This window comes from Harpia harpyja, chromosome 5, assembly GCF_026419915.1.
Source record: "Harpia harpyja isolate bHarHar1 chromosome 5, bHarHar1 primary haplotype, whole genome shotgun sequence".
In the NCBI taxonomy this organism is placed as follows: Eukaryota; Metazoa; Chordata; class Aves; order Accipitriformes; family Accipitridae; genus Harpia; species Harpia harpyja.
This window is the reverse complement of record NC_068944.1, coordinates 69,796,024-69,820,141: the sequence shown is the minus strand read 5'-3', so window position 1 is coordinate 69,820,141 and position 24,118 is coordinate 69,796,024. Positions and strand designations below refer to the sequence as shown.

Sequence of the window (24,118 nt, the reverse complement as noted above, 5' to 3'; positions counted from 1 at the left end):
AGGTCTGGTTCCACAGAATTCTCTTAAGGGCTGAAAGACATGTCCTATGAGGAGTGGCTAAGGACCCTGGGTTTGTTGAGTTTGGGGAAAAGGAGGCTGAGGGATGACCTCATTGCTCTCTACAGCTTCCTGGGGAGAGGGAGGTGCTGACCTCTTCGTCCTGGTATCCAGTGATACCAGGACACATGGGAATGGCTCAAAGCTGCGCCAGGGAAGGTTTAGACTGGACATTAGGAAGCATTTCTTTACCGAGAGGGTGGTCAAACACTGGAACGGGTTTCCTAGAGAGGTGGTCGATGCCCCAAGCCTGTCAATATTTACGAGGCATTTGGACAATGCCCTTAATAACATGCTTTAGCTTTTGGTCAGCCCTGAAGTGGTCAAGCAGTTGGACTAGATGAAGACTGTAGGTCCCTTCCAACTGAAATATTCTATTCTATTCTATTCTATTCTATTCTATTCTATTCTATTCTATTCTACTTCAGCCCTATCATCAGTGACTCCAAGATCCCTTTACATTAGCTCATCTGTGCTGAGGGGACTTTAAAGTACCTGCCATATAGTTTATACAAGGCTGTGCTTGCAGCACTGGGCTACAGAGCCAGACACCTCCTCAGCTGGCCTCCTTGTGACCCCATGCTTCTTGCTTTCACATCCATGCAGTGGACCAGTTTCAATGAGAGGAATGGAGAAGATTCCGGCCTTGATTAATTTGTTGCCTTAATAGGTCTCTTTCCTAGAATTGGGATCCATAGATTCAAACTGCCTCACCTAGAATTGAGGGAAAACCAGAAATCAAGTCCTGATCCTTCTGCAAATGCTGTAAGCTCTTGAGCAAGGAGAAATTTCCTCCTTCCTGGGCACTGAGTGAAATTGTCTGAAGATAGTAGGTCTCAGGTTGAGCTCTGTGCTGCCCAAAGAGTTAAGCAAAGCTAGAACACATATCAGTATTCAGACCATCCCTCTCCCCAAAGGCTGTAGCTGTATTGACTCATCCAAAACAGGGTGCCTGCATCCAACCTGTGTGGTGGGAAAAACAGGTCTATGATGACTGCTAAACTATGCGTGGGAACTATGGATGGAGGGGTGGCTGACCAAGGCCAGAACAGTGCCTGAAACCATTCTGGTGGTTTAGCAGCATAGATGATTGCATTCCGAAGACGTTCTTCAATGCTGTTTAGTGCACTGCAGGGATGCAGCCTCCCCCCTGCCTGTCCTCCTCTGAATTACAATGAAGCTGAGTGGGAGGTGTATATTTGGTTTGCCTGATCAAGCTGTTAAGTACATTGGGGACAGTTCTGTTTAATATCGTTATCAAAGATCTGGATGAGGGGATTGAGTGCACCCTCAGTCAGTTTGCAGGTGACACCAAGTTGGGAGGGAAGGTTGATCTGCTCGAGGGTAGGAAGGCCTACAGAGGGATCTGGACAGGCTGGCTGGATGGGCTGAGGCCAATTGTATGAGGTTCAACAAGGCTGAGTGCCAGGTCCTGCACTTGGGTCGCAACAACCGAATGCAGTGCTACAGGCTTGGGGAAATGTGGCTGGAAAGCTGCCCAGCAGAAAAGGACCTAGGAGTGTTGGTCAACAGCCGGCTGAATATGAGCCAGAAGTGTGTCCAGGTGGCCAAGAAGGCCAACAGCATCCTGGCCTGTATCAGAAACAGTGTGGCCAGCAGGACTAGAGAAGTGATCATCTCTCTGTACTCAGCACTGGTGAGGCCGCACCTCGAGTACTGTGTTCAGTTTTTGGGCCCCTCACTACAGGAAAGACATGGAGGTGCTGGAGCGTGTCCAGAGAAGGGCAACCAAGTTGGTGAGGGGCCTGGAGCACAAGTCTTATGAGGAGTAGCTGAGGGAACTGGGGTTGTTTAGTCTGGAGAAAAGGAGGCTGAGGGGAGACCTTATGGCTCTCTACAACTACCTGAAAGGAGGTCGTAGTGAGGTGGGGGTTAGTCTCTTCTCCCAAGTAACAAGTGGTAGGACGAGAGGAAATGGCCTCAAGTTGTGCCAGGGGAGGTTTAGATTGGATATTAGGAGAAATTTATTTACTGAAAGGGTTATCAAGCACTGGAACAGGCTGCCCAGGGAAGTGGTACCTGTAGGTATTTAAAAGATGTGTAGATGTGGAGCTTAGGGACATGGTTTAGCGGTGGACTTGGCAGTGTTAGGTTTACCATTGGACTCGATGATCTTAAAGGTCTTTTCCAACCTAAATAATTCTATGATTCTATATAGTAGCCTATACTTGAAGCACTAAGGAAGCACTATATCCCCAAATGGATGGAGAGATTTATAGTAGATTCCTCCAAGATCTGAAGGTCCTTGAGACTAGCTAGTGAAAATTGTTCTTTGAGACTTAGGCAGAACTTAAGTTATATGAATCTTGCCCAAGGACATTACTGTAAAAATTTTTTTGACATTTCCAGAATGTAGCTAAGTGCCACTCTGACTGATGCTGTGATAGTTTCCATGTTCTCCCTAATCCCTAGAGTAATAGCAGCTTATTGACAATAATGGGAAGAGAAGAAGAATTTATTACATATATTTCATTTCTGCTAATGCAATTGTTTTTGTCTGCTGTGTTTCATTAGCCACCTGAGAGGCTACAAGAATGGTAGAAGAACACATGAAGTGTTCCCATTTTCTATGCGATGGTACAGGATGATAGGGCCTCCAATAATCTTCTTATAATATTAATAGCTCTTCGTGCTTAGAAATTATTTTCCAATGACTTATCACTTTGTTTCCTGTAAAAATGTACTTGTGTCTACGTATTCTTAAGGCATAGTTATGTACACTATCTGATGGCAGCCACTCTTCTTTGCTATTCCTCCATAGTAGAATATCTAATGTAAGCATTCTTTTACTCCAAATCCAATCAACAATCAAGACAATAAAATTTAAAAACTTTAAAGAGATGATTCTCAGAGGTAATGTGACTTTGGAGAAGGAGTGTAAAAAAAATTCACTTAACATTATGCCAATTATTTTAAAGTCAAGAAAAGCACTCGTATGCATAAAGATGGGTATAAGTTTAAGTTGTTTGATAGCCTGAGGCCTTGAAACTTAGTACAAAGATTGTTAAGGTAGCTGTTCTTTCCTCTTCAAGCAGCTAACAAAGCTTTTACTGGCCAGATTACTTTCCATGACAGCAGAACATGCTAACTTCCTCATTGAATTTACAAATGGTCTATCCAAGTGTCATGTATTAAAGAACTGTTTTGATGGTGTACAAGAAGGAAGAGTATTCCTCCTTGAGATCACTTCTGGTTTTCTTCTGTAACACAAGATTTCTGTAATTAAACTTGACATTATTTAAAATCAAAAAGCAACAAATATATCTAATAAAATTGAATAATATCCCATATTTAAATCTTTAAAGGTTCAAAACACTTCATAGATTTACATATATTTGTACTAGATAAATACAAATACTCAGCAAAGGCAATGCTGTGGAATTTCATGCTTTATTCTTTTTTTTGTAACTTGCTTTCAGGTTCAGTAATTACATTTGCAAGTCAAAATAATATTTACTATGTTCCTAAAGTTTGTGTATATCTAAAGAGAGTTTATAGGTGCAATTTAAAAATGGAAAATGCACACACCATTAATTAAGAGACATTTTTTCTAATTACTATCATCAAAACCTCAAACTATAATCTGGAAATCAAATTGTCGTCTTCTGGCTAACAGCAATATGGATTCAGCAGTTGCAGATTTGCAGAGAACTTGCAAAGTGCTTAGTCAGAGCTTAGTGGCCTTTGCCATATAATGACAATACAAGGAATCTCAGACAAAAAAGGGAAATGCTAGAGCGTCCTACAAATAAGGAAAGGATTAAAAATCCAAATCATAAACACACACAGAAAAATTCTCACAGACTTTGCATGAACCCTGTGGTTTACAAAACATGGACAGATAGGTGGTCATAGCAATTATTCCCAAGATAGTCATCTGGCATAGAGCCCATTTTTCAATGTGATCTAGAGACTTAAAAGTACAGGGAGGTAGCAAGTGAGATTTTTCAACACTCTACAGGCTAAGGGATTCCTTAAATCATTTAAGTGGTTATAAGGGTATCTCGTGGGACTCCTTAAGTCCCACTAACTCCCACCAAACTCAATAGAAGCAGTCTTATATGGTGTAGACAATACAAAACTGGGAGAAGTGGCTGATACACTGGATGATTGCACTGCCATTCAAAGGGACCTTGGTGGGCTGGAGAAATGCCCTGACAGGAACATCAAGGAGTTCAACAGAAGGGAAATGCAAAGTTCTGCACCTTGGAGGGGAATAACCTCATGCACCAGTACAGACTGGCAGCAGACCAGCTGAAAAGCAGCTCTGCAGAGAAGGCCCTGGTGGTCCTGGTGGACACCAAATTGACCATGAACTGGCAGTGTGAAGGCCAACAGCCTCCTGGGATACATTAAGCAGAACATTCCCAGCAGGTTGAGGAAGGTGATCCTTCCCCTCTGCTCAGCCCTAGTGAAACACATCTGGAGTGCTGTGCCCACTGCTGGGCCATCCAGTACAGGAGAGACATGGACATACTGGAGTGAGTCCAGAGAAGGGCTATGAAGGGCCATCTGACAAATGAGGAAAGGTTGTGAGAGCTGGGACTGTTCAGCCTGCAGATGAGAAGGTTGGGGCGGGGAGGGGGGGAGTAATCTGATTGATAAATATAAATACATTACTGGAGGTAGTAAAGAAGACAGAACCAAACTCTTCTCAGTGGTGCCCAGTGACAGAATGAGAGTCAATGGACACAAACTGAAACACAATAGGTTCCACTTAAACACGAAAATACTTTTTTTACTGTCAGAGTGATTGAACACTGTAACAGGTTGCCCAGAGATGTTGTGGAGCCTTCATCCTTTGAAATATTCAAAATCTGACCGGACAAGACCCCAAGCAACTTGCTTTAGGTGATCCTGCTTCGAGGAAGGAGGTTTGACTATAGAAGTCCCTTCCAAACTCATTTATTCTGTGATTCTGTGATAGCAGTACATGTATTGTTTCAAGTAGACAGATCTGAAGATCTGCTGAGGATCTGGAGGGCAGAACTAACATCTTCGAATCCAGCCTGAAGCAAACACACAGCCAGCACAGGGCACAGCTCCTGCAATTGCAGTGTGAGCCCTGGATTAATATACATGCCATGCCTTCTGCACTTACTTCAGTCCATTCCAGCCTTGAGTCCTGCTGTGGGACTTAACTGCAGGCCTGTATCACAGAAACATAAAATCATTCAGGTTGGAAAAGACCCTTAAGATCATTGAGTCCAACTGTAAACCTAACACTACCATGTCCACCACATGTCATCACCTGACCCGGCACATCACTTCTTTGTGAGAGTTGTTCTATGGGCTTATCACCATCACATGGTCCAAAGCTCAAAGCAGCATCCTTGCTTTCCCCATCCCCATCTGGTGACATCAGGCAGTCCCAGAGCACAAGCTTATAGCAAACATCAGCCACACACACATTCTGTGCTTCTTTGGGGGAACAATGCTGTCTCCACCCACCAGATCTCTGTGGTATGTGGTATTACAGGTGGGAGAGTTTGAAGAATATCAGTAATATATGTCCATCCTTTCCACCAGCAAAAAGAGCTCCTCCATCAGTACCAACCATCCAGTTTCAGATGGTCAGATTGCTACAGAAGTGTTAGGAGATATTGGATAAACCTGTGTGTGAACTGTGGTCTCACTATGGCTTTCTCAGCAGTCTTAGCTGCCAAAGAAAGCTAGAGACAGGTTTACCCTTAGGCAGTCCACCAATGCCAGGACAATATTTTGAGCAACTGACACTACCTTTCTTTTTAAAAGCCAGAAACTAACTTTCTCCCAGCAAAGCATTGATGATCTTTAAACATACTGTTTTCAGTTGCAATGGATACTGCTCATTTTCACTACTTCTGTAGGAAGAGGATTGCTCTAGAGAAAAGGAAGAAGGGAGTTGGTGACAGCCTTCAAATATGGAAGGGGTTGCTACCAAGAGGAAGAAATTAATTGTTCTTTGTTTCACCTATAGCTATCAAGAGATGATGGGCTTAAGTTATTACAAGAAATATTTACATTAGCTAGTAGGAGAAACCTTGTAACAATAACCTAATAACAATAACTTAAACAACCTCATTTTGCCTGGGAGGCTTTACTCTGAAGTATGATTAAGCAGTTTAGAGAGGCATTTTTTTAGGAGTGATTTAGATAGGACCTGGAGCATGGGTTAAATGACCTGCCAAGGTCCTCTCATGCCCTACTTTCTATAATTAAATGATACTGGCTCCTATATTCCGGCTATGATGTAAAGTCTTCTCAATCCCCAGTTTCCAAAGAAGAAAACCATTTTGTATTTCTAATAATTGCTACACTGAGGCTGATGGATTAGTCTGAACTAGCTTCATTTATGTAGCCTGAAATGCCACAAATGCAAGGATTCATATCTGTGGTTTGCTAAGAACATGTTGGATCAACCGTTAGCCAATAATATTGCTGATGGTGCAAGAAAATGACAGAATCATCTCTTCCAAGAGGCTAACAACTGGTGAAAAGGCTGTATTGTCAATAAAGTTTTGCTGAAGGCAAAGAAACGCAGAAGAGTGAATCTGCTGAATAAGGATGGGCCATTTTTACACAGTGAAAAATATTTTTCAGGTCATCATCAGCTCATTTTAATTGACCTTCTATCTTCCTCCTCATGTCATAAATGTGGTGGTCTGATCTGTTTTATTTTTATATATGTAAAGTAAACATATAAATATATTCAGAGGATCATCATTATTGTAGATTCTGTTCATTATATACATTTGTAGTGCATATGCCACTTAATTACAAAGAATAAGAATTTTCCTAGTTGTTTCTGCTCTAAGCAAAGTATGTAAGTACCTGTGTACATTAAGTTATGGATATTGTCTCTGAAATCTTTGGGACTACAGCTGACTTTAGAACTATTCTTAGATATATTGTACACATGAAAGTAATGGAAACAATATAGGCATACAGTGCTGTAAGTAAATATAGAGATTAGTTCATGCTTGCTGAGTAGCTGGAAGATTGTTAAGAGGTGGAAGAGCCCCGGCTCTTCCTTTGCATCTATATCCACCCTACACACTGGGAAACCTCATGGGGTAGTTTGTCTCTTGCAAAGTTTCTCCATGTGTAACACCCACAATGGGTCCATTAGACCTGAGGCTGCTTTCTGTTACTGGAATAGCATAGCACCTTTCTTAGGGCCGAGCATCCCACCCTGCCGGAATGCAGGCAATTGAGCTTTTACTTTTGAACAGACACAAAATGTTTCCTTCCTTCTCCAATAAAGAAAAAGGCCTTAGCAGCACACAATTGTAATTCAGGGAACATGGTGGCTAATGTTCTCTTCAAGGGCAATAAACTCTGACCTTGCCAGAATATTTTAATCACGTTTTTCATGTTGTGAAGGGCAAGTCAGGCTTTCAGCAAAATGTCTTTATTTCCAGATTGCAAAAATCAGTATCAGCAGTTCAGAGCAACTATACAGAAACCTTTTATGAAAGATTTTTAGACAACCATTTCTATGCCTTCCAGATACAGGAATGTCTTTGAAAGATGAATTCTTTGCAAATTCATGCAGGGTTTTCTGTTCAAAGTAGAGGATGGTATGAGGACAGGCTGAGAGAGCTGATGTTGTTTAACCTAGAGAAGAGATGGCTTCCTGGAGACTTTGTAGTAACCTTCCAGTAGTTAAAGTGGGCCTCCAGGAAAGATGGAGAGGGACTCTATCAGGGAGTCTAGTGATAGGACAAGGGTAATGCTTTTAAACTGAAAGAGGGTAGATTTAGATTAGATGTAAGGAAGAAATTCTTCACTGTGAGGGTGATGAGACACTGGAGAACAGGTTGCCCAGAGAAGCTGCGGATGCCCCACCCCTGGAAGTGTTCAAGGCCAGGTTGGATGGGGCTTTGAGCAACCTGGTCTAGTGGAAGGTGTCCCTGCCACTGGCAGGGGGGTTGGAACTAGATGATCTGAAAGATCCCTTCCAACCCAAACCATTCTATGATACTATAAAACACATGTGTGAAACACAGGTGCTCTTGTTCTTCTTAGTGAAAGTAAGGTGGTAGGTAGAGGTAGGTCATCCTGGGTTTTTTTATCATTATAATAATTTTGAAGATATGCACTTCAACAGTTAATGGATTAGGATGCGTTTTTCCAGGAATGTCTGGATGATCCCAACCAAATCCAGTGGTACTGCTGTGTTCCTGCAAGGCCTGGACTGGACTGGTTCCTGAGCTATCACTTCTCACAACTGCAAGTCCTGCAGATCAGCAATGTCCACCCTTGTGGTCCAGCAAAGATTTTTTATTGAATACTGAGGTCAGCAGGAGCCTTCATCTCCCAGAGGAGAGATTTTCAAATTCTGAGTGGCAATGATTCTTTCATTTCAGTTCCCAGTTGAACTCAGTGGAAATGGGAATTTGAGAGCTACCATATGCTGCCCACATGCTATAGGTGTCTTCTGAATCTTAAATATCTCTAGGTAGGCACATTTTCCTTTCTGGGTGCCACCAGAATTGTACCAGTCTAAGAAAGGCATTTGCACACCTACAAGACTGAGCTGCCCAGAAATGCAGTAGTGGCACGTCTTTGCTACTGACTAGAGAAAGAAAAAAAAATTGAGGGTTGGGTTTTTATATATAATCTGCCAAGAACTGAAAATTTTAAAACACACACACACATACTTTCTGGTTTTCATTAAAGAAATTTTTAAAATAGCCCTTTTCTAGTTCTCCAGATTTGTCTTGCCTGTCTCCAGACATTGTTCTCAATTTTTTTTTTTTTTTTAATATCATCTTGTGAGGTATTTAGTCCAACTGGTTCTACTTTTTAAAATATTTTTCTCCTTAAAAAAAATAGTTGGCATGACTTAGAGGTTTTCTCCTTTTTATAAACTCTTTGTGGAAATAATACATAGAAACATGTCAGAATGCAAAAAAGAAGACCAGAATGCATGACAAAAGTTATTTATGATACAACTACATTGTGCGTTTATGGCACGGATATGTTAGTTTTACTCTCACATAATGATTAATCGAGCTGACTTTAACAATTGGATGTGGATATTCATGAGGAGGGCAACATGAAAAAGTCATTTGAGCTTGTTCTTATTTTTACCCAGAATTTAATATAGGTTACATATGTGGTCACTGTACAGTGTCGGCCATCAGATGTCAGCTTAATATCGACAACTAGCATGTTTGTAGTGCTGTCTATAGACATGGTTTTAATTGCTTTCAGCACTGCACTATCTAAACAAAAAGAAAAGAACTTGAACAGTTGGGCCTGGATGGGGCCTTATTTTCCTTTAAGAACAGAAATTCTAATTTTTTTTGCAGTTTGAAACATTTGTACGTACCTTGGAGAGGGTGCATCTGGCCACTGTACTGACTGGCTGGGTGACAGAAATTACACTTTAAGAACTGATTTCATCCTTCTAGGTAAAAAAAATTTCAAATTGTTATCAAGAAGGAGACATAAGCCATTCCCTAGGATATCTGAAATGCCTCATTTCACATGTGTTCTGATAGCTAAAAAACCAAGATTCTTGGAGGAAGCTGCTTAAAAAGCCATCAGAGCCAGCAAGCATATCTCCATCAAACAGAACAGGCTTTGGATCAAGCATTAAATGTTAGAAAATGTCTCACCCTGTCATTAACTGTGTCCTTCCGCCTTGAGCCCTTTCATAGATTTAACTATTAGTGCTGTCTGGCTTCCAAAAAACATCAATCAATTGGGAAGATCAGTTTATAAAACCGATTTTCTTTGGTTTTCTTTTTTAAGGCTCAGAAGTAATGTTCCCTCCAGTTCCTGAAATTCCAGTAAGAAATCCACTTTGTCAACTAATTCTTGACTTAAATTCTGGGATGTTTTTTGTGCCATGAAACGCAGCATTGTCAGCCTTTGTATTCATACCCCAGCATGTCCAAGGCCACACACAATTTCTTTTCAAGCACTCATCTGCTGAGTGCTCCTAAGAGAGCAATATTCATGTATCATGAGTGCTGCTACATTGATCTAAATAGTACATACACGAGCTAAATACTCACTAAGACCAAACACTGCTTTGTCCAAGCAAATTTCCCTTCGAAGCCAATGAACTTCTGTGTGAGCAGGTTAAGACTGACCTTGCTCCTGAGTGGGTGCTTTTAAACAACCTGAACTGCAAAAATGTGGACAGCATTTATGGCTGTGCATTGGATCAAACCCTGGATGAACTTATACACAGCTATCCTGATGTAAACCATCTGGTGGGCTTCTCTTGTTAGTTTATGTCCATCAAGATTTAATAGTCTCCAGCAGCTCTCACTGGTGTCAGCAGGATTCATTATTCATCATCAGAGACAGCAGTTGTTTTGTCTTGTATCATTTATTTAATATTCCACGAACAGTCCAGTTTCTATCTCTCATGCTTATACAAGCAGTGAAAACAAAGGCATGGCTTGTATTGTCAGGCAAGGAGAATTTGGCCCACAGTAAATATCAGGGTTTGATGTTAATCCCATCCTTGTTTTATACCAGAATAAGCCACTGCCTTCAAAGGAATTAGTCCTAGGTCACACCAGTGTCAATGTAGAATGAATCCTGCGCTATATGTCTCCTCTGCTAGCAAAGTCGTGGAAGAAACCTAATCCTTCATTATTTGTCTGTGGCGTATTCTGCCAGCCAAAGGACTGAATCAACTTTTTCCCACAGCACTCTCTGTACTTTTGATGTCAGTCTGACTTCTTCTAGCTCACCAAACTGAAGCGTTCACCGTGACTAATAGCAAAACAACACCCACAGGTTTCACAAAGGAAAATGTTTGTCCTCGCCTAACTCTCTGAGATAAAGTTTTAATCCAGCTGGTCTGGAATGCTGTAACCTCTTGTGGCTTTTGTCTGGTACATTTCCATTTGCTCCCACGTCCCTTCCCTATTTTCTCTCCAGGATAGTTCCTAATTGAGAGTTAAAAAATTTGAGATAAAGCAGACTTAAAGAGAATATTGAGTAACACTAGATAGTTATCAATAAAATTCTCATTTAACCTGGAGTGATTCATGTCTTCTGCTGTGCCTAAGTTGTGTTCAGCTCAGCTCTGGAGGACAAAGGCTCCCGGGGCCTATTACCCCATGCCCAACCATCCTAGAGTTTTCCTTGCAGATTCATCCATATCCTTACAGGCTCTCCATTTCTTGTGGTCTCCCAAGGTCATATCAGCACTGGTTCTCAGTGTGGTTAAGGATGCCTGAAATTCTGTGTACACTGAAATCAGACTACAATCCACTGCCTTTATGCTACTCAAGATTCCTCCAAAGTAAAGGCAGGCCTCAGGTTCTATGATCTGCCATGTTTACAGCCCAACATTATCATCAGGGATAGGTGAGAAAGAAGGTGTTTTGGTTTTCTGTAGATTTTTTTTTTTTTAATATTTTGCTAGGAAAGGACTCTAAAAATGGCATTGCTGAGTTCTGTCTTTTCTTGGTTTTCAGGGGATCATCACAGTCAACAACAAATGGAGATACTGAGGGAAAAAATAAACACGGGGAATATCAAATTGCTTTCAATGGGGTTTTCAGGTCACTTTTCCAAAAATAATTTAAAATGGAAACAGAGCAGCTGTAATGGGAAATTTGGAGAGAGGAGATATTTTCCTTGTTATTTCTTGGCTAGCAAACCTACAGCTTGATCTGGGAACTATAAGTCTATTCTTGCCGTCTCACACATCAATCAGCTGTGGATTCAATGGGCAAACTCCATCTCTAACGACACCTGTGCAAAATGACAACCACTTACAGGTGCAGCTGTGGGAAAAATTTCACCTTGTATTGGTCTTTATTTAAAAATGCTGATAATAAAGTGTAAAGAGCCTTTGTTTCCAGCACTGTTTTGGCTTTTTTGGGGGTGAATAGTTTAAAAAAAAGAACAGCTATGGGAGGTGGTTTGTTTGCCAGCAGGTATAATCTGATTAACAGAAACAGCTGATCAGTAGACCTTCCCATCAGAATAGAAGCAGGCTTTGAAGGACAAGGATTGTTTGGAAAAGGACCCTCAACACTATGATATCCCTTGTCTATTTTTCATTACCAGTATTTTCAGTACTATTTCAGGTAAACCAATTTACTTTTTAATAGGTATTAGTCTCACTCTCACCCAGACTGGAGTGGCTTTCATAAGGTTGTCTTTTTTTTGATAAAGAGTCCAAGAGTAATTTAAGATCATTACATTTTGCTATTACTTTCTTTTTCCATTGCAATACCAAAGGGGAAAAATGATTTGCAAAATCTTGCTTCTTTCTTCCACCTATGGCTACAGCTAGACAGTTCAGAGGAAAACACACATGACCTGGCCTAACATAGCTAGGAAGAAAAATTAAAATCTTCTCTTGTGCAGTCTGTTGTTACAACTCTGCAGAATGCACCAAAGCAGGGTCAGCTGTACACAACTCATGAAGACTGCCAGTTCCATTGGGAAGAGACATGGAGTACGTACTGCAGGTAATTGCTGGGACACGCACACATTTGATCAGATGAAAACAGCAATGAAGTGTGTCAGAAAAGATGAACTGCTGTCAGCCCTACAAACATAATTATTGCTCACTCAGTTTTGACATCCTACTTTGGATAAGAGCCATTATCTAGAGCAATAAAAACAGCTGTGCAGAACACCACCCCCAACTCACTTAGCAGAAATGCAGACAACTTAATTCTCTTTTCCTTAAAATGTAGTTAAACTCTTCCCAATGTTGCAAAGCAGCTTTGATGAATCTTTTTTTTTTTCCTACCATTTTTCTACTCCTAATCAGTTGTATAATCTATTATGGGAAGTACTGGGAGTTCTTCTGCCTTGGCTATCTTGAATTGACTTAGGCAGAACTACTGAGATAATTTGAGGAAAATTTCCAAAAGTGACTTTCACTTTAGAGGTCCTGGTTTTTGAGTGTCCAGGCTCACCCAAAAATTCAGTGATGCTCTCAGACATTTCCAGACTGGATGTCAGCCAGAATTTTTTGTCACTGAGAAGTTGTATATGATGTCTAATGCTGGTCCCCAAATGCTGGTACATCTGAATTAGGAGACTGTTATTTCCAATTCAGATATTCATGTATGTAATGCAAGGGGAAAAATTATCATTTGGTAAGGGTTGCTTCAAAAAAAACCCAGGAATTATTTTTAATTCTTCATATCTAGGATGTTGTGAGTGTGCTTCCCCATTTCAGATTAATTTCTTATAAATCTTTGTTTAGATGCTGTAACTTTTATTAGGAGTAATTTATTTCTCTAGTGGCTTTAAGTGGAATGTGGCTTCTATTGAACGTAATTACTTTGGTATTTGTTTTGAACAGTACATGTGCAGCTTGTAAGGAAGATCAACTTCCACATAGAAAAAGTGTAGCGGAATTTTTAGTGCCAGACTGAGCTTCAAGAATCTGAAATATGGAAGTACAGAAAGGGAAAATCCACAGCTGTTTTACACTCCCTTCTGAGCAGTGAGCAGGAGAATACCATCACTTCAACAATTTCCTAACCTACCCTGACTGCCACGGGTGCTTCCAGTGTGTTCTCTGTTGAGCAGGTATTTGTGCCGTGCCTTGGTTTTTGCTGGTTTTTGTGGGTTGTTACAGGATCTACTCCTAGATAGACAGTACAGGTAATGTAAAGTAATTTTGTAGGACATGTACTATGGTTTCAAGGTTACGTATATTTGGAGAAGAAAACAGATTCCTGTCCGAGCCTTTTACGTTTACTTAAACACACCAAATGAGGTGATGTTTTTGGACAATAAAATGATGACATCTGGAAGGTTTGGCTTCAGATTTCTCTTTGTAATTACACTGCAATGCAGCTGTCTCAGAGTAGAGGGAGAAGGTACCTAACCAGCACGCAGAAAACACTGAATAGAGAGGGTTATTAATGTCAAAGGATAAGATTGTGCTTTCTAAATAGGAACATTTCAGGTATCCGTAATAGCATCCTGTGTGCAAAATGATGACAAAAGAGTGCTGTGCTGCTCAGTGCACAGGAGACATGATCACCAGATGTCATTGTGTAGTTCAGGATCAGTCCCTAGGTGGGGGTCAGAGAGTTCAGCAGAGCACCCTGTAGCTGTGGAAAGCAGTTACTAAAAATTGAATATCATTTATCCATCTCTGTCCGTTTGCCTGTATGCACAGGCTATGACCCTACTACTGACGTTGTCCCAGACATGTCTAGTCACTTTAACATCTATAAAAAGAAAAGCACCAAAAAAAGGTTATCCAAAGTCCCAGAATAATTTTTTTTCTAATTAAAATTATGACTGAATCTTAAATTTTAAACAAACTTAAGGGGAGTTAGAGGAGATGTGCTGCAAATTATTTGCCATTTGGGGCTGCTCGATGGCACTAGCAGGGTTATGTATTTGCTTGACCGCCTCTGTGCGTCATTTAAGTTATGTCAGCCCTTATGTGTCTGATATGACGTGATATGGTTTTCCTGAAAGATCTTTTGTACTACACCATGTTGCAAAATTCTTGCTATAGTTGATAGCTGACTTACCAAATTGTATGGTTTGAGCTACCTATGAACAACTTAATCAGACATTCAATTTTCTACATTTCTAATGGATTCAATGAGAGGAAGAGCAAGAAGGAAATAGCTATTTTTCTAACAGCAAATTAAACTCTTGCTCTGAATATTAAAGATACATATTTCTGAATTCTGTCTTGAACTAGAACAATTGATTTTATGCAAACATGTCACGGTTCAGAGGGAAACTGGTCTTTGTTTTCTAAATAATTAGCAGTGCAGGAGCAATAGGCATGTTAGGATATTCTGCAATAGGATGGAGAAAACCATGTCTGAGACCAGTTAGTCTCATTGAGGGTAAGTTGATAATTCTTTGGGGTACACCCTGTGTTTTGATAGGGCCAACCTGCCTTGCAGGCTACAAATTTCCTGCACATTAAAGGCCAGACTGTGTCTCTAAGTACATAGTGAAATCCTCTAATGCCTCCTCCGGAAGCAGCAAGACCAGGCTTCTTAAAAGATCTCAGCTCTCCTAGGGGCATAAATAAGACCTGAGTTTTTGAAGAATCAGCCGATGTTCCCATGGGAGCTGTGCATAGCTGAACCACAAGACTCAGTTCTAAACACAAAATCAGGAAGTGACACTGATGTAAATGGCTCCTTTCACATTTAGCAAATCAGGGGTGGGTGGGCTAAAGCACTGCTCTTAACCATCATAGTCTGTGCTTGAATAAATTTACCATGAATAAACAATATACCTTTCTCCATCCCTGTCTTCTCAGGTGTATTGTATATTGTATATTCCTGTCTTTCAGTAAACTATGTATATGTAGATCAGATAAAAGAGTTAACACTCACACCAGCTGTGAGGAGTTAAACAGCTGTTGTACTTATGCATTGGACAATATAGAAGATCAGGGACAGATGAGCTTTCTGGAAAGTCATGGCAGCAGTTTGGGCACCTTTGTGGGACAGGTAGGTTTCCAATAAATGTTGATGAAGAGCCACCCACACTCAAACAAAAAAACCTCTATCATGGCCATTGGCATTTAGCAGTTAGACCCAGGAGAATTCAGAAGGAGTGAACCTGGGGAATAAAAAAACTCCTTACAAGGTGATTTAACAATAAGGCAGCAATGATTTCAGTTTAATGAGTTGGCAGCAATGCCAACTATGAATGTTCACGTGCTTCCTCTCCCTGTGGAGGCTGTGCTGTGAACTCAATCAGACGACTGCTCTAGATTGGAAAATCACTGCCAACACCAAATGTTTGGTTTTTTAAGTTGGCCAAGTTCCCTGATACAGTTCACAGTATGGTCCCACACATAATTGATCTGGCACGACAAAGGGGTAGCTGTGCTGAGGGATCAAGGTGGGCAAGATGCAGTAGAGAGATACAGGTACTTTCTAGTTTTGCTGCCAGGAGCTTTGATTCATAAAATCATGGTCTCAGCTGGAGATAGAGGCTTGCTGCAGCCCAGCAGTGAGAGTGGTAGAGTTTGTGCTGCCAGATGTTCCTTTTCTATACAAAGTAGAGCATTTTGGTCTCAAATCCCACATTTCTCATGCAACCCTCAGTTCACTCCTTGTGATCAGTTCTTATGAGAGCATAAGTTATTTTCCCTCAAAGTAACTTAAGCAAGGGGGTGATGGAGAAGGGAGAGAGGGTAATGGGGTTTCTGAGACATTTTAGTTACAAAAACCAACCTTGTGGCAAGCTGCTATTTTTAGTTAAACAACTAATGATGAATCAAAATGCTTCTCCAAACCTAATTAACCAATAATAATTACCATAGCAACCAGTTCTTTATGTAGCACATGCTGAAAACACTCTTAAAGAAGCACAATTGCTTTACTTTTCCAGTTTTCCCAAAACAGACAAGAACTACTCTAATCCGTCGCTGAAGCCAATCCAAAATTAGAAAGCAAAATAGGAAAAGAATTAAATAGTTTCCCACAGTATCATTTCAGGAATTAATGAAATTCCTGCCCTTTAGGACTGACCTGCCTTGAGAATGTCCAACCAGAGATGACATTAGAAACCATTTCTTTACTTTTCAGATGTGTTTTGGTAAGATCAGCCCCAGCACTACTCTGCTTTTATGCAGCAGAAAAAAATTACCTGCTGAAGAGGTTAATAATAGGTTTATTTCTGCAGAGCACACTAGGGTTTCTTTCTGCACTTGAGGCAGTAACACACAAGTTCAGTGCCCTCCTGGTTTTCAGAATTCTTTCTAAACTTTTTCAGCTTTCTCTCCTCCACCTCCACTGTGCTTTCCATGTGAATGTATGCTACCGTTGGTTCAACTATTCATAATGAAGATTGTGTCAATTACTATCTTTTAGGGCTAGCTAGCAATCAACATATTACCAGTCTGTTGGGTTTGTTGAATGTTCCTAAGTGTTCGCTTTTCCTCAGGTTAGGGGCTCTTTGGAAGTGCTGAAGTCAGTCAATCACTATACACTCTATAAAAGTCTATTAATGGCAGGTCTTAGAAAGTACTGAATTAGGAGACTCAACAGCTGACCTTACAGCTTTATATTCCCTGATGGACAATTGCACCTTTTCAAAGACGAAACTCATGGCAAAATTAAAACATACTTCAGTTACGATTTTTTAAGTTTTGAAACTTCCGGCACTTGCAAACCCTTCCTTAAGTCACTCCCAGTTGTTCATAAACTTACAGGATTCTGTGTAAACTCCAAATCAAGGCAAACTCAATTAGGTGCTCTTAATAACAGAAATGCCTACAAATTGTTGTTATGCTTAGCCCAGCTCTGCTCTCAGTAACTCACCTGTACCCTTCTGAATTTCCTGTTTCCTGAACTACATTCAATTCTGTCTCGAAAAGCTGTCTGTGGCTGATTCACCCACCACTTTGCAACAGCCTTGTGAGCTACTTTACCATCTTTTTCAATGAATTTCCCTTTTCCTGTTCTCTTACATTACTATACTGTACCTACTTGGATTGGTACTTCTTCCTGATCACTGTCTAGTGCCTTTTATTTGTTTCTTTGTCTGAGATCTGGTGGTTCCCAAATCCACTCAAAATGTTATCTTGGTTTCAGTGGTCTTGGCAAAGCACTTTTCATACAATGAGTGACAGATAAAAATGAAATTATTTGAATCAACGTGTACTGTCAAATTTAAACTTAGCTTTCTTGTCTGATCTGCGTCCTCTCCTTTCATTGCCTTTGGTTTTGGGTAGTTTTCATATCAATTTTGCAAAGGGCTCCAAGGCACCTGTATGGACACTTTATAAATGTAAATTCATTTGACAAGTGATTTCTCTGTGAACTAAGCTCTTAATCACCTCCTATGAGAATATGGGAAGCAGAGTTTTGGAGTAAAAATTTTAAAGTCTGCTTCTAACTGCCTACATGATCTTGTCAAGTAACTTTCTTTAGCTCTGTTCATCCTATTATGCGATTATGTGCAACTGCAGGTTCAGCAGGGACAGTGCTGATCCTGTTACACAGATAGTCCCAAGCAGCACGATGATGGGTACCTTCTTGTTCGTGTTTTTTAAATATTCGAGAAGCAGACCTCCCCAGAGCCCTATTTAACATCAAAACATATCACTCATGGCTTTTTAAGATCACTTGCTGTCTCTGCTACAGTTGCTTATTCAAGTGCTGTGCAAGGTACAAATACACTAAAGAGCTTATACATGTTGTGAAAAGATTTCCTTTTTTTCATGTTGTACCTCAGCTTTCCTACTGTGTAAGTATTGATTATCTTCAGGTCAGTCAAAAAGATATGAAACTGTGTACTTCTTATAAAATCGGAGTCTGCCCTGGCTTGTGGCCCTGATAGGCAGTAGAAAATCCTGCAAGACTTCTGGAATTGGCCACAGTAAGCTGCAGGAAAAAGGACTGGCAATGAGAGACTCAGGTCTTATATGTCTTTTTTATTCTTTTAACAAGAGCCACAGATTAATATCCTTGCAAGGCATAGTGCTTTACTCTTTAGATTGGTTTCAATCAGGCTACTATGTGTAAGAAAAGCAGATTCTGCCTCTGAGTAAGCTGTTGTTTTACCTGTAATATGTTTTCTATAATTCCCTTTGTCCAAATCAAATTATGTGCTCATGAAACCTAATTGAAGGCCAAATTCTACTACATTTGCTCTAAGGAGATCTGCTGAAGTGAGTGGCACTAGTCCTGAGTATTAGCAGAGACTGGTGACTAAACTGGGCTCATCAGGAACTTACAATTGAATTTGCAAGCAAAGGAGAGCACCCTGCCACTGCTTTCACTGTTGAAATGCACATTTCGAATGTTGTGAAAGGCTTTTCTTTTTTTCACCCTATACTCTAGCTTTCCTAGTGTGTAAGTGTTGATTATCTTCAGGTCAGTCAAAAAGATATGAAATGTTGACTCCTCCAGCGACCCACAGCTGATTTCAGCTGTCTTGCTGAACCGGTCTTATCTCATGTCAGCTCATCATATGCCTCTTAGTAGCCTGCATGAGAAAGGAGTTATCTCATGGGCTGAATTACTGCATTCTCTGGTTTATCTTGGAGCAAAGGCAGAAGGTGTCTGAGGGAAGCTGGTTGGTCTGCGGCAACCTGTCTCCAGTAAAACAGGGTAAGGTAGATAACAGGGAAAAAGCAGTAAACACAGAGGTGGAATAGTGACAAATGCAGTGAGACTAAATAGTCTCAGATTCCTCCCTTTTAAAAAATAAAACTAAGGGGTAATGCTATAAGTCAGTAAAGTCAGGAATGGTGAGAAGAAGGTGAATTGGGAATGATTAGTCACTGTTTCTCATATTATAAGCATAATGAGGCACTCAAAGAAATTATAAGCCTGTGAATTAAAGCAAACAAAAGGAAACATTTTTATCACAAAGTGCCTAATTAAATTGTAGAAATCTTTGTCATTGAATGCCATAGGGGCCAAAGGTACAATTAAGTTCAGAAAGATATCAGAAAAAGTTAAGCAGATGGGTACAGTATGCCACCTCCAGCTCAGAGGTGCTGTAAACCACAGGATCCTGGAAGTCAGGAAGATGCAAGGATCATGCTAATCGTGTCCTATTTCTCATAAGCTTTGCCTAGACGTTTATTACTGGCAAAGGTTAAACAAAACTTCAGCTGGAGCCAGGATATGCATTCTTATTTAATCATGGAATATAAATTGTAAATGAATTCCCTGTACTATCATAGAACAATACTCCAGATTCAGAAATACGGGAATATATAAAGCTGAAGTTTCTGCCAGATGCATTTGGTTAGATATCAGATTTCACCTTCAAACCCACGTGAATGTGAGGAGTGAGACCTGCAAATCCAAGGCTCAGCATCACAATGAGATTAGGGAATTTTGCTAAATGTTTTCTCTTTTCTGTTAGGACAAGCAACACTTTGATCAGATAATACCACAAAAATGCAAGCTCTGTCCCACAATGTTGCGCAACCACAGGTTGCTGGAGTGTTCAAGACTGTTTTGACAAAACGTCACTGAATCCTTCCTTTATTCTTGTACTTGCACCTACTGTTTTATCCTTGTGCTCCTACCTGGGCACTCTCTGTTGTCTGCTATTAGAGACGGGATCCTGAATGATGAACACTTGATCTGTCCTGGCGTGGCTGTTCTGATGTTGTTACGATCCTGTAGGTATCACCCATAGCATTACGGTCCGTAGCTGTTGGAGCCTGGGCGGCTTTGCTGGGTGGGTGATGTGGCCACAGGGTAATGTAGGCCCCTCCTGCTCCAGGGCTGGTCTGCCCCTGGGAGAGAGGTGTGATCCCACAAGTCAGGGTGCCCTCAGTGGGACCTCACCAGCACAGTGGCTGTGACTGGAGCTTGGCAGGAAGATGGGGAGCTGCGGTTTGCAGACTTTCAGCTGGTTCACTCTGCCTCAAGGGCTTCTCTAGCTAAGGTAGCAGTCAGAGCAGTTTGGACCTCTGTGATGCATTTGAGGAATATTAACGATTTCTGGACTTACTTTTCACTCTTGACCCTCTTACAAGTTAAAAAAAGGCAGGATGAAGTGGAAAATGAGAGCAGTTCACATGAATTCGCAACGTATAACAGGGATGAGGTATTGGGTAAAGCTGCTGAAACTGCAGGTCAGTGTTCCGTCTCTAGTGCATGCAAATATTATAAGTTTCTTACGCAGTTTCCCAAACAATCCTCACTTCAATGGTGTTGATGTGCCCTGCCTTACAAACATACAGAGCACAAAGAGGTATCAATGAAAGACAAATAAGCCACTGAAATTTACGCTGTTCAAGGATCCCCTCCCATTTGGCTCTTTTAAATTCATATTGCAAAGCAAGAAGCTGTGACGCACCTTCTGCGAGGAAAAAGAGTGCAGCTCTTACGTAGGCCTCGGTGGAGAAAAGGTCTATGTACACAGGCACAGGCTATGAAAGAATTTGGTTATCCTTTCAGCTTCCCCTGTTGAATGGTTCAGGATTCAGATTGTGCAAGCTTGTGCTTTGGCATCAGCTGAAAATGAATTTATTTAATTTGGTCAATAATAACAGAATAACTATTAATGCTGATATTAATTCTTAGCTAACTGACACTCTTTGTTTTCCTTAATATGGCTTTCTTCTCAAACTAAGCCATGAAACAAATCACAAAGTTGCTTTTACAGAAGAGGCAGTGCAAAAACAAATTGTTAATTATGTTTGTAATCATTCCTGACTAAAACCCTGTGAGTCAGTTCTTAGAAACATTGTTTGTGGTTCATCTAGAGTTTAATGCCCCCAAATACTGCATATTTCCTCCTCAAGGCAGAGACCATTTTACACGTTTGATGCCTCTAATTAAGATCCAAGAGATTCTTTTATGCAAACTTTCCTAACCATTGTTTTTACAGCCTACATGACTGCAGAGCAGTCATTCTCTCTCTCTTTCTCTTTTTAAACAGATTTTTTTGCTTCTTCTGTCTAATCAAATCCTATTTGTTGTTCATTGCAGATAGCGGCTCAGGCAGTGTTATTTATGTGTATGAACACTGCAGGAATCTTCATTAGCTACTTATCAGACAGAGCACAACGTCAAGCCTTCCTGGAGACCAGAAGATGTGTAGAAGCCAGACTGAGACTAGAGACAGAAAATCAACGACAGGTATTGGAGAAACAGTCCTATTTTTGTATTAACTGGAATTGATAATTGGACAAGAACGGGCTTTTGTAGCCTTGCTGACTCCAATGTGATGCCACCTGATTTGTGCAGGTTAAGTGAGTTTCATGCTGTTATTTTGCTGGTGTGTATTGACCTGATACTTCTTAAAGATTTTCGCTGGGAAACAGGATGAACAGAGAATGGCTGTTCATTGTTCTTTCCCATACAAGAAGAGGCCATCAAATGAAACAGCAACTGGCAGGTGTTTAAAAATGGTTCTTTACACAAGAGGGGTTAAGCTGGGGAACTTCATGTTTTGGAGTGTTGTGCATACTAAAATTTGTATCAGTCAAGTGAAAACTAAACAAGTTCATGGCAGTGAACTCTATCTAGGCAGAGAAAATACTAAAACATCACCTCTGCCTCACAGATGAATTTTTCGAGCTGGGAGATCACTGCAGAGAAGTATTACCATATGCTTTCTCTGTTCTTAAACTATTCCCTAAAAATTTCCTTTTGGCCACTGTGTGCAATACCATACTGGGTTACATGAACTTTTGATCCAAACAGGTATGGTTGTTCTTAGATAAATCATCTTTTCCAATCCAGAATAAGAGCCATTGAATACAAAGAAGTTTGCTGCTTATTATTTTGTACCAATAGAGCAGAAATGAGATTTAGCATGCTATACATATTTTGCTTTCACACTGAAAGATCACAAGGTTCACCTGATGCTTAAAAACCTGCATTAAGATCAAAATACAACCTGCCTGTATATATATATATATATGTTACACTGCTATTTCATTCTGAAATGATCTTAGCCATTCATTTTGTCCTGTTGTATAGATACATATATTACTTCTCAATTTTATTTCATTTACTTCTTGAAAGCCATGCTCTTTTACAGAGATCTAGGAAGAAGTCATATTCTAGACTTTACTGACTAATGACTCAGTATGAATGCATGACTGTGCTGAGTAATGCAAGTTACCTATGCCAGAACATCTCTCCAGCCATTGTTGACTAAAGAGGCTTTGAGGGATGCTACCTAGGATGCTCTGTTCTCATTTTGAGTGTAGGACCACATTTTTATGGCTTTTGTTTTTTTGTGAGTTTGGGGGTTTTTTGCATTTTTCTTCTTGTCTAATATTTTATAAACTAATATTTTGTAAGCTTTACTTTGATCATTGTTTTGTAGAGTTCATTGTAAAAATCTTCACAAAATATTAGCAAAAAATTCCCCTGTTCCAGATGATTCTGAGGATTTTCCATCAGAATTATTTTATTTTCTCATGGAAAATGAAATTTCTACAAAGACAACATTCTTTTTGAGAAATTCAATTTTGCTGAAATTTTATTTCCTATTAGGAAAATGAAGACAGATTGTTTCCATTTGGGTGGGGTTAAAAAAATCAAATTTTTTTTTTTTTTTGGTGAGGGGGAAAGTAGGGGTTGGATCTGAAGTATTTGTTTTTAATCAGTCAATGTTGAACTGCGCATTTTGTCTTGGCCCAGTGCCTTGCAAGGCTTCAGGACTGTGCTGTCCCCTGAAGGCAGAACTTCCTGGAGAGTTACCTCACTGCAGTTGAGACTCACCTATAACCAAACAAAAAGTAGTGTGTCATAGGCATCATATGACTGGAAATGCATAAGGGAAAATGTATTTGGGCCAACGAAAAAGCCCACAACAGAAAAATACAGACATCAGGACACCAAATGAAAGATCTCATCTAAAACCCAACGTAATGATAAGCTAACCAAAAATTTAGGAACAAAATATTTTTAAATATTTCCCATTAATTTTGTTGGAACTTTGAAACAGTGTTATTACGCACACCTATAAATACATATATATATAAAATACATGTAATATACTGTTCAGCTTTTCATTTGTATTGCGACAACAACAATGACAAAATATTCCAATTCTGGAATGTCTTGAGGAATGGAGAGCCTGTTTACCTCAGTCTTCTGTTCTTTCCCTTTGCTTCTGAAGGAGTGGCTTATTTAAGCGATTTCTAAACATAACTTCTTTAAGAAGACTGGCAATGTCACATTTTAGGTGACTGCTTTTCTTGAGCAGCTTGTTCATGTTCACTTGATCAGTATCCACAGGCAGTAATTCAAAGACTGCTAGCATTTTCCTATCTTGGAGACATATATTTCTTCATACAGGGGATCTGTAGTTCACATGAATGTAAAAATCATATTACCTGCTGATGCATATCATATTTTAAAAAGTAAGGATTTAATCCTAATGAAGTTTAATAAATTCATTCTATGACTTTCTAGAAAATAGCTCTGATATATGAAGGGGGGAAAAAAGGGAAAAAGCATGAGCAGGCCAATAGTTGTGATGTGGCTTCTGAAATTTTCTAAAAATATGTCTGAGGAGCTAAAAATGTGCAGAGAAAATAGAGGAATAATTATTTGTGTAATTCTTCCAGATAATAGTTCCAAGAATTCCAAATTGTATTCCACTCTGATTTATTTCTCCTCCACTTCTC

The 24,118-nt window shown here is 40.1% G+C and overlaps 1 protein-coding gene across 2 annotated transcripts in view; it reads left to right on the top strand.

The window, feature by feature from the left end:
- The window catches only part of ADCY8 (adenylate cyclase 8), a 131,409-nt gene that overhangs the window by 9,594 nt on the left and 97,697 nt on the right, over positions 1-24,118 (top strand). For both annotated transcript variants that reach the window (XM_052788134.1, XM_052788133.1), the window contains exon 2: positions 21,462-21,611. In XM_052788134.1, coding sequence (XP_052644094.1) covers positions 21,462-21,611 — 150 coding nt within the window. The remainder of the gene's footprint in view (positions 1-21,461; positions 21,612-24,118) is intronic.